Source organism: Amphiura filiformis, chromosome 8 (genome assembly GCF_039555335.1).
Source record: "Amphiura filiformis chromosome 8, Afil_fr2py, whole genome shotgun sequence".
In the NCBI taxonomy this organism is placed as follows: domain Eukaryota; kingdom Metazoa; phylum Echinodermata; class Ophiuroidea; order Amphilepidida; family Amphiuridae; genus Amphiura; species Amphiura filiformis.
Genome location: NC_092635.1, coordinates 10360776 through 10376951, shown reverse-complemented (window position 1 = coordinate 10376951; position 16176 = coordinate 10360776). Strand labels below are relative to the sequence as shown.

At 38.6% G+C, this 16176-nt stretch overlaps 1 protein-coding gene across 1 annotated transcript in view; it reads right to left on the bottom strand.

Moving 5' to 3' along the window:
* The window catches only part of LOC140158592 (uncharacterized), a 44598-nt gene extending 28631 nt beyond the window's left edge, over positions 1–15967 (bottom strand). The window contains exons 1-7 of the mRNA XM_072181743.1: positions 15905–15967; positions 10795–11417; positions 8490–8640; positions 5011–5093; positions 2935–3109; positions 1528–1610; positions 691–756 (exon numbers count right to left, since the gene is read on the bottom strand). Coding sequence (XP_072037844.1) covers positions 691–756; positions 1528–1610; positions 2935–3109; positions 5011–5093; positions 8490–8640; positions 10795–11175 — 939 coding nt within the window. The 5' untranslated portion in view covers positions 11176–11417; positions 15905–15967. The remainder of the gene's footprint in view (positions 1–690; positions 757–1527; positions 1611–2934; positions 3110–5010; positions 5094–8489; positions 8641–10794; positions 11418–15904) is intronic.
* Positions 15968–16176: the final 209 nt, after the last annotated feature.

Below are 16176 nucleotides of genomic sequence, written 5' to 3'. Positions count from 1 at the left end.
TGTTGTGTGCTTGTGAGTAGTCTGGGTTTGATTTCTTGGGTGGATTATTAACTTGTTTTACTTTCATATAGTTTGTGCTATAGGGTTTGCTGCAATATTTTGTTTATTTATTTTGTTGTTCACTTGCATTTTATCATATTCTTTATTGTGTATATATGTCTTTTAATGTAAACTTGGCTGTAATTTAGCCTGCGGGCTACAATGCTCAATAAACCACTAATGAATGAAACCACAAATGAATGAAATCTGGAGATGCGTATGGGGTAGTAGCGGGGCCAGAAGTTTTCGACCTGATTAGATTTTTGGCGCAAAATATGGTAATAAGTATCTAATTTGTATAATTTATGTGTATCAAGCGAAATTACCTTGTGAACAGATTATCTGGAGATCCTAATGGGGTACATGCATTGACGTAACTTGGTTAGGAGTATTGGGGCCAGAAGTTCTCGACCTGATTAGGTTTTCAGTGTCATTTTGGGGTCATCCAGGTCAAATCGCCAGGTCATTTCAGAGTCACCACAGGTCATCTGAGGTCAAATTGTCAAATGGGCATGAAACTTGGTAGGTACAGTCAAAATTTAGAGCCAAATTTTTGGAAGGTCATTTCAGGGTCACCAGGGGTCATCTGAGGTCAAATTAATAAAAACTGTTGGATGGGCATGAAACTTGGTGGATAGTTACCAGGATTACCTTCAGAAGTTCGTCAAAGGGCTTCTGCCTACCTTCAACTTCCCTTCTTTGTCTATGGGTATGAGTCTGTAAAGAAATAAAAGTTGTAAAAAATCTGTAAAAAATTCCATCAACGTTCCTTCTTCTGGAGACTTTGTAACAAATCACATTTGTCGTTGGGCATGAAAAACCTCACATGTACTTGTGGCCCTTGAACATGTTTAAAACAAAACTGCCAAGAGGAAGTTTTGCTTTAAACATGCTCAGGGGCCAATGACACATTACATCTGGGAGTTTTTCCTGCCCAGCAACGATGTTAAAAACAACTGACAAATCATCTTTGGAAAACATTGCAACAACAAATAATGACTGGTTTGATGAAATGGCAGATGGTATATAGTCCGACATCTTGCTGATGTTTTCTGCTGCGATAGACGCAGTGCCATATTTTCTGCGACACTCTCCGCTATGGAATTGTTGCAACATCTTCACTCCAGGACAATACAGACAAGGAAAAAACAAAATCATTTGGATTGAAAACTACAGCCGAGAAACTTGGTTGCAGCCGTGAACTAAAATAACGCATTTTCGTTTTGGATGATTCTGTTACATTAAATTAACACCTCGAGTCGTGTGCATGTGTCAACTTTGCAATTCCGTCATCCCCAAATTAAAGGACATTACTTGAGACAAATCTGCATTGTTGTTGTGAAAACACCAACTTTTCAAAGATGGTTGTGCCAATGTGGTAATTTCACCATCGCAGAACCCACTGTCCTAAAAAACCAAACTTACTGATCACTGAAAAATTCTAGGAAAGACGTCAGACAATAAAATGACCTTTATAGAGTGACTTACTCTGCAAGTGAGTGACTTCATGCATTGTCTCTTGGTATCTTCTATCCACACACCACAATGTTTATTGGCATCAAATTCACGATCTGAAATGAAAATCAAAACACAGCAAATGACATTCACATCACTACTTTCTGGGAAACTTTCTAATCCACATATTTTGATGAGTTCACATAACAGTGGTCTGATTGGGCCATTTTAGGTGAAATCCATACACCCGCTATGGAAGACATGGCTTTAATCTCTACACAGGGAGTATGAATTTCAAATGGGGTTATCTGAATGGGTGACTCCATTTAAAATAAACACCCCTTGTGTGAGAGATTATAAGGCCATGTCTTACATATGGGGGAACCCAGTAAAGCTTAACACTAGAGATACATGTACATGTATGTTTCGTTTCGCTGGTGTGAATAAAACCGAGGTGAATTGTTGAAACCACAACCGGAAGTTTGTACTATCCTATGGGGCATTGTTATACACATTTTAATACTCATATCAAACCGCTGGAGCAATACTCAACTCAAAATTGGGAAACATATTGATTTAATGGTATAGCTTCAATGTAAGATGAAAAACAGAACATGCACAAAATGGACCACGCCCACTTGAATGAAATAGCAGTTCACACAATTTTAAAAAGGATAAATCAATGTAACAGCAAAGATTTTTTACAGGAACTCATTTACATTTAGTCTTCCAGCCTTATGTTTCAAAATTTGTTAAAATACGTAATGAGTCCCCCAGGAGGGAAATGGCAAATCAATCAGATGCTGTGCAAGGACTTTCCTTCATTACTGGTCTACTTCGCTTACCATTAAGCCATACGATTAAACATATGAAAATCAGCCTACTGCAGGTACATTGAAGCTACTTATACTCTCAGGTGGGCTCCCTCGCCCCAGGGTTGATGGTTTTTGGGTATGCCCCTGTTAATTTTACACACTAATTCTGCCTAAACTGACTTTTACTAGCACACACCTCCCAAAACCTGATCACCCACAGTACAGGAGTGTACCCAGAAACCTTGCGACACTGCAGTGTGCAGCTGCAAAAATAGCCCCAAAATATGCTGATTTTGTTAGTCGTAGAACCAGGGGTGCGCATACACACACTGCACCCCTTGAATAGGATCTTGGTTATTGATTTGGAAAAGACCCAAGAAAGGTGATTTTAACTATGTTAACATCCAAAATTGACTTTATTATTCGGATCTTAAAACATTTCTTGCATAGGCTCTATTTCTATTTACCTAGATTTAATTTTTGGAAATTTTAAAAAATCTGATTGTTCTGATTTTTGGGAGTTTCAAAACTCTAAAATCTGAACAAATTGGATTAAAATTCAACAGTTGGCCGGTATACTAGTGGTAATATCAAAATAATGACAACTATCACCTCATAAACTCACCTTTACAAGGTATATCATCTACCAATCTTATTTTGATGGGTGACGGTAGGCTCTTTTTGGCAGGCGCCTTACGCTCTGCCACCAGGATTTCTTTGGCGGCTCTGTGTTCCTTCAAAAGGTCGTCTAAGGGCTTCCGTCTACCTTCAACTTTCCTTCTTAGTCCAAGCCAATGAATCTGTAAACAAATACAAGTTGTAAAAAATCTGTACAAAATTCCCTCCACGTTCCTTCTTCTGGAGATTTTGTAACAAATCACATTGGTCGTTGGGAATGAAAAACCTCACATGTACTTGTGGTCCATGAACATGTTTAAAACAAAACTGCCAAGAGGTTACATAGGAAGTTTTGCTTTAAACATGCTCAGGGGCCAATGACACATCTGGAAGTTTTTCCTGCCCAACAACAATGTTAAAAACAACTGACAAATCATCTTTGGAAAACATGGCAACAACAAATAACGACTGGTTTGATGAAGAAATGGCAGATGGTATATAGTCCAAAGTCTTGCTGATATTTTCTGCTGCGATAGACGCAGCGCCATATTTTCTGCAGTACTATCCGATATGGAGTTGTTGCAACATCTTTCACTCCATGACAACACAGCCAAGAAAAAAAACCAAAATCATCCAGGTCAAATCGCCAGGTCATTTCAGAGTCACCAGGGGTCATCTGAGGTCAAATTGTCAAATGGGCATGAAACTTGGTAGGTACAGTCAAAATTTAGAACCAATTTTTTGGAAGGTCATTTCAGGGTCACCAGGGGTCATCTGAGGTCAAATTAATAAAAACTGTTGGATGGGCATGAAACTTGGTGGATAGTTACCAGGATTTCTTTGGCGGCTTTGTCTTCCTTCAGAAGTTCGTCAAAGGGCTTCTGCCTACCTTCAACTTTTCAAGAAAAAAAACCAAAATCATTTGGATTGAAAACTACAGCCGAGAAACGTGGTTGCAGCGGTGAACTAAAGTAACACATTTTCATTTTGGAAGACGGATGATTCCGCTATGATAAATTAACACCTCGAGTCGTGTGCATGTGTCAACTTTGCAATTCCATCATCCCCAAATTAAAGGATACTACTTGAGACAAATCTGCATTGTTGTGAAAACGCCAACTTTTCAACGACGGTTGTGGTAATTAATTTTACCGTCGCAGAACCCACCATCCTCGAAAACAAAAACTTACTGATCACTGAAAGATTTCAGGAAAGAAGTCAAACAATAAAATTACCTCTTTTTTTACGACATGGCATAACTGGGCATTAACAGCAGAGACAAAAATAATTTAGAAGCTGCTGACAAGGAAGCACCCAGAAAGCGATTAACCTCCCTGCTGAAGCTGACCTTCGATCTAATGACTGGAATTTGGGCTGGAAGAGAATTCCATAATTGGGCTGTAGATGGTAGAAATGATCTTTCATGCCTGACAAGGTTTGATGTTGGGACTTCCACTGCTAGGTCATGGGATCTCACAGACCATCGCAACCTGGGGTCATGGACATGGATGTCTGGCATCAGCTGGCATAATAACTCAGGGGCCTTCTTGTAGAACATACAAGATGGAAGAGGGTGGCTGCTCCAACTGCCCTGCGGTGGCTCAATGGCTGAATACGATGATCTTCATACTCATTCGTTGGCAGACCAATGACAAGCTTAGCTCTATTTTGGATGGAGTCAAGCTGAGTTAGTGAGGTGGGAGTTGCACCAGTCCAAGCACTGCTAGCATATTCCATTTTTGATAGTATCACAACCTTGTAGATGATGGCTCTCTGTGCAGGTAGAATATAGGGCAAAGCTCTTTTAAGGAGTTCCAGTCGCTGACCGGCTGTCTTAGACATTTTGTAGACTACTTGGTTCCAGGGACAAGTTGTTATTCAAAATAAGACCTAAAAGGTCCACGCTGTCAGCTTCTTCAAGAGTTACATCGAAAAAGTGAAATGGTGGATGGTTGCCATCAGCATCTCTCCGGTTTGAGATGGTAGTGGTTTTACATTTGGCAGCACCAAACAGGACATTCCATGTCTTAGCCCATGTCTCTATCTTGCCCAAATCCTGGTTGACTTATATAGAGTGACTTACTTTGCAAGTGATTGACCTCGTGCATTGTCTCTTGGTATCTTCTATCCACACACCACAATGTTTATTGGCATCAAATTCACGATCTGAAATGAAAATCAAAACACCGCAAATGACTTCACATCACTACTTTCTGGGAAACTTTCTAATCTACATATTTTGATGAGTTCACATAACAGTGGTCTGATTGGGCCTTTTGAAGTGAAATCCATACACCCCTATGGCAGACATGGCTTTAATCTCTACACAGGGAGTATGAATTTCAAATGGGGTTATCTGAATGGGTGACTCCATTTAAAATATACAGCCCTTGTGTGGGAGATTATAAGGTCATGTCTTTCATAGGGGGAACCCAGTAAAGCTTAACACTAGATATACATGTATGTTTCGTTTCGATTTTGTGTAAACAACAAGGTGGTTCTCGAACCACGAGTCTTGCCTGCTTTCGCGACCCCCTGCTTTCACGATTACTTTTGGTAGAAGTAAATGAACCTGCAACAACCCATGGTGATTTGCCTGTTCAATTTGAGCTTGATTGGACCAATATTGAAATTTGACCTTTGACCCCTAAATTTTGGTGGTTCTCGGCTGGGCACAATTGCCTGGCTGATGGTGACTGTACCCACCAAGTCTCATGCCCATCCGACAGGTTTTTTTTTCTAATTTGACCTCAGATGATCTTGGATGCAGTGTTCGAAATACCACATGCATATATATGCAGATGCATGTAACTTTGACTCTGTCTGTGCATGTAGAATTTTGCCTTTGCAGGAAAAAATCAGAGTTGTGCATGTAAGTTTCATTTTGTATTTCAACCCCTGCTCAGATGACCCCTGAGAGACCTCAGATGACCTTGCAATGACCATCCAAAAATTTGGCTCTAAATGATGACTGTACCCACCAAGTTTCATGCCCATGTGAGTTTTTAGTAATTTGACCTCAGATGACCCATGGGTGACCTCAAATGACCCTGAAATGACCGTCCAAAAATTTGACTCTAAATGTTGACTGTACCCACCAAGTTTCATGCCCATACAATTTTTAATAATTTAACCTCGGATGACCCCTGGGATGACCCTGAAATGACCTTCTAAAAATTTGGCTCCAAATGTTGACTGTGCCCACCAAGTTTCATGCCCATTCAACAGTTTTTAGTAATTTGACCTTAGATGACCCCTGGGTGACCTTGGATGACCCAAAAATGACCTTCCAAAAATTTGGCTCTAAATGTTGACTGTACCACCAAGTTTCATGCCCATACGACAGTTTTTATTAATTTGACCTCAGATGACCCATGGTTGACCTCGAATGACCCCAAATGACCTTCCAAAGATTTTACTCTAAATGTTGACTGTACCCACCAAGTTTCATGCCCATACAACAGTTTTTAGTAATTTGACCTCAGATGACCCCTTGGTGACCTTATATGACCCTGAAATGACCTTCTGAAATTTGACGCTCATCATCGTAAACATCACTCAAATTTTCGCGTTTTCTGTTCAAATTACAGTCCAACCTCTTTTACCAAGCATTGTCCAGATAAGTGAAAAATCCGGATAAGTGAATTACATGTAAGTCTGTATTTAAAGTTCCAAGGACTGAAATTGTGACAACAAAAGATTGTGCTAATATGTGATAATAGCACTAAAAGATGGCTTTAGAGTGCTTTGTGCAATATAGATGTCATTCTAAGCATTCAGAGCATGGAATTAAGGTGTTAAATCATCAAAAACATGTTTTCCTCTGAAAATTTCACAGCCGGATAACAGAGAGATCCATATAAAAGAGGTCCAGATAAGAGAGGTTGGACTGTAGTAGAGATCACATTCACAAGTTGTAGCAAAACACGATTTTCAACACTAAAATTGTTAATATTGTACCGATTTTGCACAATTTTTATTGGTTAATAACGCCAGCGTCCGAGTACGGTATTTTGACTACTTCCCCGCGCCTGTGCAATTACGTGCACGCGGGGAAGTAGTAAAAACTTCCGCACCCTACTACCACATGGTGTCTCGACCCAGCAGCGTCGCCGTTCCTTCAGGCGTAGCATTATGCTGCTAGCGGCAATTCTGCAGGCGCGTTTATCGTGAAAATGGCGTCTGCTGCAGTTATTTTGCTGATATTACCGATGGATAATTACACGTGAATTTGACATTTTATGAAACAAAATGCTATTTATGGAATGTTAAAAAGAAAATTAGAATAATATAAGTCAAAATGTAAATTGATTGAACAGAAATCCTCCAATAAAATCAGGTAAGCAAAATATTAAGCTTATTTACCATGCTGGCCGGCACGTTGACTGGTGTATGTTGACTTTTGTTTACGATTTTACCGTGATAGTGAAAATATTTATGAGGTATAGTAAAACAAACACAACATGTTTTATTTGGAAAGTAGTCAAACTACTGGTCCTCGGTGTTGGATGATTTGACTACTTCCCTCCGCTGGCGCGTCGGGAAGTAGTCAAATCATCCGACACCTCGGGACCAGTAGTTTTGACTACTTCCCCTCAAAACATGTTGTATTTGTATACTATCCTATGGGGCATTGTTATACACATTTTACTTCTCATATCAAACCGCTGGAGGTAGAAGGTAGGCTTCAATGTAAGATGGAAAACAGAACATGCACAATATTGGACCACGCCCATTTCAGATGGATATTTGAAAGACTTAAAATGAAATAGCAGTTCACACAATTTTAAAAAGGATTAATTACAGTAATCAATGTAACAGCAAATTTTTTTTAAGGAACTCATTTACAGTTAATCTACCAGCCGTATGTTTCCAAATTTGTGAAAATACGTAGTGGGTCCCCTAGGAGGGAAAGGGCAAATCAATCAGGCCCTGTGCAAGGATTTTCCTTCATTACAGGTCTAATTCGCACACCATCAAGCCATAGGGTTAATAAACACATGAAAATCAGCCTACTGCAGGCACATTAAAGCTCCCCCACCCCAAGGTTGATGGTTTTTGGGTATGCCCTGTTAATTTTACACACTAATTCTGCCTAAACTGACTTTTACTAACTAGTACATACCTCCCAAAACCTGATCACCCACAGTACAGGAGTGTACCCAGAAACCTTACGACCCTGCGGTGAGCAACGGCAAAATTAGCCCCAAAATATGCCGATTTTTAATGTTTTAGCCGAAGAACCAGGGGTGCGCATACACTCACTGCACCCACTTGGAAAGGATCTTGGATATTGATTTGGAAAAGACCCAAGAAAGGTGATTTTAACTATGTTAAACATTAAAAATTGACTTTACTATTTGGATATTAAAACATTTCTTGCATAGGCTATATTTCTATTTACCTGGATTTAATCTTTGGAAATTTTGAAAAATCTGATTGTTCTGATTTTTGGGAGTTTCAAAACTCTAAAATCTGAACAAGTCGGATTAAATTTGAACAGTTGGCCGGTATGCTAGTAGTAATATCAAAATAGTGACAACTACCACCTCATAAACTCACCTTTACAAGGTATATTGGCAGGCTTCTTGTTGGTCTCTTCCTTGCCGCCATTCTTCACTTCAAGACACGCCAATGCTGGCGCCTTTTTCTGTTCCTTTGATCCTGACGTTGTCATTTTAGGATTACTTGGCACATTGAGTTGATTGCATGTCTGTAAAATAATTAAAGAGACGTTAATCGCAAATTGTTGGAGTGGTTGACTAAATTTATCTCAAGAGAACCATGATTTGACTTAACACAAGTTAACGGTTTTAAAACAAAATATCATAAAGTAGGCACCGGAGTTTCGCGCGGCCGGTTTTTTATAAAGCGCGAAAATGCGCGAATATTCAAGTCAAAAAGCGCGAAAATGCGTTTTCCAGTATTTAAATTCACGATTATGACGATACACACGTACCCCGGGTCTACACCTCATCAAATGTTGATTGTTAAAAAAAATAAAAGTGCATTTCGTGATATTCCATCTCCGTTAAGCTACATGATAATTTTTCTCATTTCTGTGTCAGTTTTGGTCCGAAACGTGGTCAAAAACAGGTGCAAAAACATGAGCAAAGTCTGTCAATCTTGAGCAATTTTCATTCGTACTTTCACTTCCGTGTTTCTTTTTTTAAATTAATGTGTAGTTGATGCTACAAAAACTAAAACACACGCTACCACAAATAATATGAAAAAGGAGTTATCATTTGGATTTTGTCTTTAAAATTGCTTTTATTCATCGTAACAATAATACTAATAAAGGAAACCTAGATTATTTATGAGAAAATAAACTTAAAATATTAAAAATTGAATATTGTCAGGTTGTGATAAATAATTAAATAAACATTAACCGTACGTGCTTGGTTGTAAACAAATCAATCGGGACTTCCCCACCATCAGGCCAGCGATCGTTCGCAAAGCATGCAAAAAGTGCACGATTTCCTGACGTTGCATTTACAAATATTGCAGAATTTACTTCAATTCTCAGCAGGTGGGTCAAAATTTTGGGGCTTTTATTATCTGGACGCAATGACGCACACTAACGGGAAGCCTGTTATGTTGTAAAAAGGTTATTATTGGTGAATTTACATTGAATTTGGCAAAATTCTCAACATTCACGATGGACCACCAAAATCGCGATGGACCCCCAAAATCGTGATTTTTTGCGCTTTTTTCGCGAAACTCCGGTGCCTATCATAAAGCATTACAGAACAAAACCTGCAAATACTACGACTGTGTCACATATAATGTAAAGACATTTTATATACAGGCGGTTAAGGATACATGCTTAAACTGCTTATAAATTTGGGGAAGGTAAAACGTACTCATGAAACCCTTTCACTTCTTTATTCTACAGAAACGGGCATGATAATGGAAAACAAACTATCACTATTTGGTAGCAAAAACAACATTTCAAGTTTGTAGGTACGGTACACAGTCTACAAAATTTGGAAAAGTAATGGAAATATACTGAAATCTGCCAGTTTTTTTGAGAATGGCAGGCTCTTAATAACACTTAGAGAATAAACTATAGGAATTTTTGTTTTTACTATCCTCTACCGTGTAAGGATATCCACTACGATAAATATTATTTTCATAACTAAACACTGTTTTATTTAGCAAAAATTAAGTTACCGTCATGAAAACTCCCCTTCTGAAATGAACGAAACTTGTTTACTGTTTTAGTTGCGCTTACTGCCAACTCTTTCCTGTATTACGCTCTAGAGCACGCTACATACGAGTTAGCGCTTTGACAAGCATCTTCCGCAATGACCATGTACAACAATGTAATAGACGGCATGCAGAAACCAATGAAATTCAGCGTTTACAAGCTAAATCACAGCCACTGACTAAGAATGTTTTATGATCCACATGGGTGGAAAATGCCTTTAAAGTTGTTAGAAATGTTGAATTTTGTCCAAAAAAAATTTCATTAAAGTACTTACTTTTGGTACATATTTTACATTTATAAATAGAGTTCAATAATGTAATTTGTACACAATATCCAAAGCCTGAAGCTAATGAAAGAAGCACAATTTTCCAAGAAAGCTGTAATCCTCTGCATCCAAGATTTTTTTCTTTTCTAAACATGTGCATGTGATAAGCCATGTGGAATGAAATATTCCCTATTACGTGCACTGTACACCAGGTGCTCATATTAAATGAATTGCATCTGCTTCTTCCAAATGCAACATTGGATCCTCTTGAAATGATCTGAATTTTTAGTTTTATGATCTTGTGAACATGAGGCAGTCTTGTGCATAATGACTGGGAAACTGTGTGTGTCACAATCATTCTGATACAGCCTGTATGATTATGAGCAACTTACTTTGACTGCAGGTGGTGATATTGTGCTAGGCTTCACCAGTAATTGAGATGGTATTGCAATTGTAGGGTCCATTAGTGACTTCATCGGTGAGGGCACCCTGTGTTGCACCGACGTCGTCGTCACCATATTGGTCGGTGACACTGGAGCCAGTACTGGTCTCACACAATCATCGTTATGATGTGGCATGGGAAGCTCGTTTTGTAATGTTGGGGGCACATTGTGTTGTTCCTGTGGCAGCAAACTTCGCTGAACCTCCGTCCCCTGCACATTTTGTAGTGTCAGCGCCTGAGCCTCCTCTAGAGGCGACCCCGGCCGCATAATTATCACTTGAGCCTGTTCAATTTGCGAAGGACCTTGAGCCGCCTCTTTAATGGATTCCATCGCATTTAAAAGTTCTTGCTCTTCTTGCAGACTTGGTAATTTTTTGATTGCGACGACAATGCATTTAATGCTTCAGAGTGCATTTCAACATCAGTTTCTATTATTTTGAGTTCCTTTAAAAAGGATGTTTTTAGCCATTTCAAAATTTTAAAAAGGAGATATCTCAGGCTGAGACTGCATTTTAAACCGTTTCAGCACTGGCGGATCTGGTGATTTCCCCAGCAGTCTGCCATGTCTTTCTTCTATTACATACAAAGAAAAGAAGAAAAAAATTATCAAAATCAGTTTAATGAGTACTAATTATCATGAACATTTATGTAATAATATCTGGTGTAAGACAGCAGCAAACTACCAAAGTCACTGCAATAAAGATGCAAGGAGAAAAACATTCAACTGTTAGTATTTTGCGCTGAAATACATGTAGGCAAGATGAAAAACATCGCTAAATTTTGAGAGATTTCAGAAAGAATAAAATTGCTCTGAAATAGTCTGCTTGACCTTGTACAGTGAATTTGCCAGTGATAAATCCATTTAGGCTATTCCTGTTGAAATCCATACACCCCCATGGAAGACATGATCAGGAGGTGTAGATTTCAAATGGAGTCACCCATTCAGGAAAACCCATTTGAAAGACACACTCCATATATAATGCGTAAGATTTAAGGTCATTGCATATGGGGGTATAGGACTTTCAACTGGATTAGCCCACTGCTGATTAACAAGAGTATGCAACAGGCTTGTTGAGCCTAGAGGCCAGTTTATACCTGGACATCTTGAGAGAACTTGTTCATTGTGACTAATTAGACAGCAGCTAATTTTCCATCTGTTGTAGCAACAAAACATTGCCGTGCAGCATAACAGCAGGAAGAAGCACAAAAACTTCAAACTATGCTAAAACATCCCTGCTCACCAAAGCCGGTAGCGAACCAAAAATTGCTAAAACAATTGAATACCTGAGTGGAAGAAGGGCCCATTTGGCCAACTCCATTTGGCAAAAATGAGTTTATCATATTTTAAAAGACTTGTACCGTTGCCATTGCAACATATATCATTTCACATGTATGTTATGTATGTTCAGTACCAGTACTAAAGGTCCCCTGAAGATGAAAACATATATCTGGTTCCATTCTCTTGGTCGGGCTGATGTCACAAAGGGGAAATAGCCTTGTAAAACTAGTGTGCATGTGCAATTCCCTTTCTCGAGCTGGTTGCTGCGCGCGCACTTGTGCAAAGGGGACGAAGGGACAATGTTCCCGGATGTCCGACCGAGTGAATACAGCAATACGCAGTATTGCTGTCTGGTTAGCAGGTACGAATAATTCCGGGTGAATTGAGACGTCGGAGCAGGACAAACGCAGAGGACTAGCCTACATCCCGTATCCTACTATCCCTCAAACAAGCAAATCTCTTCACAAATTCACTCACCTCATCAGTTGAAACAAACATCTAAGTTCGGAACCCGGGGCACGGAAGTTTACCCGCGTGACACTTTTTCTTTCATCAGCTTTTATAACACAACTGATGAAACACACAATTTTATTGGTTGATATATGATTTCCCGAGACTAAATCTCAAAATAGTCCAATCACATCGTGGGAGAGAGCACTCCTTGTCCTTGACAAGCGAAATTCCATTCATAAATGGTCGGGTTCATGAATATTTAATGAGCAGCGATATAATGAGGTCATCGTGCTCGTAAAAGATGACAGGGATCATCAAAATTCGGATGCAGTGATAAGTGATGCTTGGTGGTGCCTGTCGGCTATCAAGACTCCTTTATTTCTAAATTTCTACAGCGTGTTCGTTTGTGATATCGCCGGCGGGTGAATACGTTTTTAAACACATTATTCGAAGTGGATATCGCAGCCGGCATGTAAACACGTCACACATGGAGCAGATCTTGTACATACAATGTACTGCTGTTGTCCCGGGATGCAGAGGCCACCGGAGGATTCACTGTGACTTTTGATGACTGCAAAAATGCGTTTGTAGGCCATTTCTTGCTGCAATCAAATTAATTTTTTATATTTTTATGTTTTTACACAAATAATGAAATTTTACTGAAATAATGAGTTTTTCATGCGGGAGGTTTTGGAGCATGCGGGCGGTGGACGCAAATCTACTACTTAAATTCCCATGGCCTAATAGAAACACAGCTTGTTTAAAAAGGAGTATTTCGTGATCCTAGCATCCTCTATTTATGTCATTTTTCATTTGGTCGCATGTCACAAGTTGGTACCCCAAAAAAGGTGGAGGTGTTACAATTTTTCGAATGTAGGCGAATGAAAAATGTCATATTGAACCAACCCCTTGTCCTATTGAGCTACTTTGGGTTTCATTTTAAAGCTAAAGCACAGGGCTAAAACTGTGTAAAGTAGTGCTGAAAAGTGAGTCAAACTAAATAAATGGCATCAGCTAGAATTGAAAATTGATGGGGTGGAGGAGCACGTGGATCAGGAGCACGTGGATCAGGAGTAGGTAAAAGCATAGGAAAATGTAAGATTTCCATAGTGTTGGTTTGAATAAATTATTGTATCTTCATAACCCCTTGTCTTATTGAGCTTTTCAATGTCTCATTCTAGAGCCAATTACTCAAAGAAACAAGATTGACTTCAAATTGATCAATTTCATATTCCATATTAGTTTCTCATTACATTTTGTACCACGGGTTGCCTCTAAATGCACAGAAGTCAATGCAATCACGTGCAAAAACTGCAAAGGTCCATATCTCCTTTAATATTCACTGTATCATGATAAATGTATGTAATTTCTGAAAGGAAATTGCACAAGGAAACTAATTTTTGCATTATGAAAATGGTAGGAAGTAGTGTTGGGAAAATATGAATGATTAATTAAATTTTAATTAAAAATATCAACTTTTTTTGGTGCACCCTGTATATCGTGAATGCGATTACATAAAATTTTTTGAAGGGTGAGACTGATGCATCACTATGTTGTGCACATATCCTAGCACATTGGACAAAATCCAACTTCAGGCATTTGTTGTGGGGTATTTTATGTGAATAAGGTCCAATTTGAGAAAAACGCATTTGAAAATTTTGATTTACATTGCTGCCTATGGGCTAATTCGTTATTAATAAACATTTTTGAGGTAAAAATGGTATGAGATGTTGTAGTTTTACAATATCTATAACATATTAAAAAATAATTTTTTTGACCATTTTGACCATGTAACACAAAATGGACCACCTCATGACACGCGACCATTTATAGATATCCACGAAAAAAACCTATTCCCAAAATTTCAGTTGATTCTGATTTTGCGTTCGCGAGTTATGCATGATTATGTGTATTAATACATATTTTATTACATTTAACAGTGGATAGGAAGTACAAAAACGAGGTCACCGACATCGCTGTTTTCCAGTCACGCCATGATCGCTCCGTAGCGTGTGGTCTTGCGTAATATCTAGGTAACCCAGGCAAACCTTAGTTAACACATTTGCTGGTCAGCCAAATTCGCCGACAATGTCAATGCATTTTTACATAGAAATTTAAAACTTGTGCCCGAAGAAAGAAACCTACATAAATATGTTTTCTATACTTCACTTGACCCAAATATATAATTTTTTATGGTGATAAGTCACCCGCACATGGAATTTCAGAGGGATTTTGATAGCAGTTCCATTAAAAAAAGCTGCTATCGCCATGAGACTAAGATCTAGAAACACCCCCGAAATGCCGTTTTGGGGAATTTTGCTAGATGAATCTTTTTGATGAAAGTCAGGCTTTGACAAGATGTAACTTTGCTAGGGAAAGTGCTATGAAAAAAAGGTTTGCAGGTTTGGCTTTGTTTACTCAAGGGCTTTAATTTGGTATATAAAATGATGCAGTTTGTTAGCAAATTTGAATTCACCTAGGATAGTCAGGCTCACATCACACACTATAGGTGGCGCTATTTGTCCATAGGGAAGTGGAATGTGCCTGTACGGTCCAAAAATGGCTTTACTGTGGGGCTCAATGGAATAAATTACTAAAAATTAATTTTGACAACCAAAACCTAAGTGATGTTGACTTATGTTGGTACTGGCATAATAATGGATTTATAAGCTATCACATAGTGCAATCTATGTTCCACCAAGTGGACGCTCGTTAAAGCGCAAAAGCAATTTGTGTGCAAATCAATACCATCCAAAACAGCTTTCTTACAGTAAAGAATAGGAGGTCATCTGGGGTCACATACAGTAGTGTACATTGTACATGTGCCTGCTGTCACAATTTCACACACAAAATTTTGGACAATTTGGTGACACTATTTTTGTCTGTAACTTTAAAAGTATATGCACTAGAAACATGATTGACCCCTTATTGTTTAGGTAATTTGATTCTCTTTCAAATGAAAGAACTTTCAGCTAAAAATATTGAACTTCAAAATTTTATGAACATACCTACCTAGGATACCTAAAATATCAGTGCGTGCCCAGTTGGCTCTCATGATCGAGAATTGATTATTTTAGCTATAATAGCTTGCTGTACATTTTCACATGTGAATCTTTGTACTTCACAAGGATATTTCTAATGAGCTTTACTCAGTGTAAACTTCGGCATACATGCATAAGTATTTTAAGTAAGCTTAAAATTTCACGTGATGTCCTATACTACTGTTACAAACTTACATGCATAGGAATTATTGCATGGGTTGGGTTTATTCAAAATTACCTTGTACGACTACGTAATAATCAATTGATAAGAATCCTTTGAAACTTACCCATGCGCCAGAAAAAAGAAATAAAATTACCGAATGAACCTTTCACGCACTTCAACTTTCGAAAGTTTGCTTTCGGAAAATGACCGTGATTCTCATTACTTCCGGGTCAAGAGCAGGCTGCTTTAAATTGTACGGTGTACCATAAGGGTCATGAACACTATGGGCTTATTTTATGACTGCAGTATTTTTATGTGGACATTGAGCACATCATATCAGACCCCGGGCATCAGACCCGGACATCAGACCCCGGGCATCAGACATATCGAATTGCA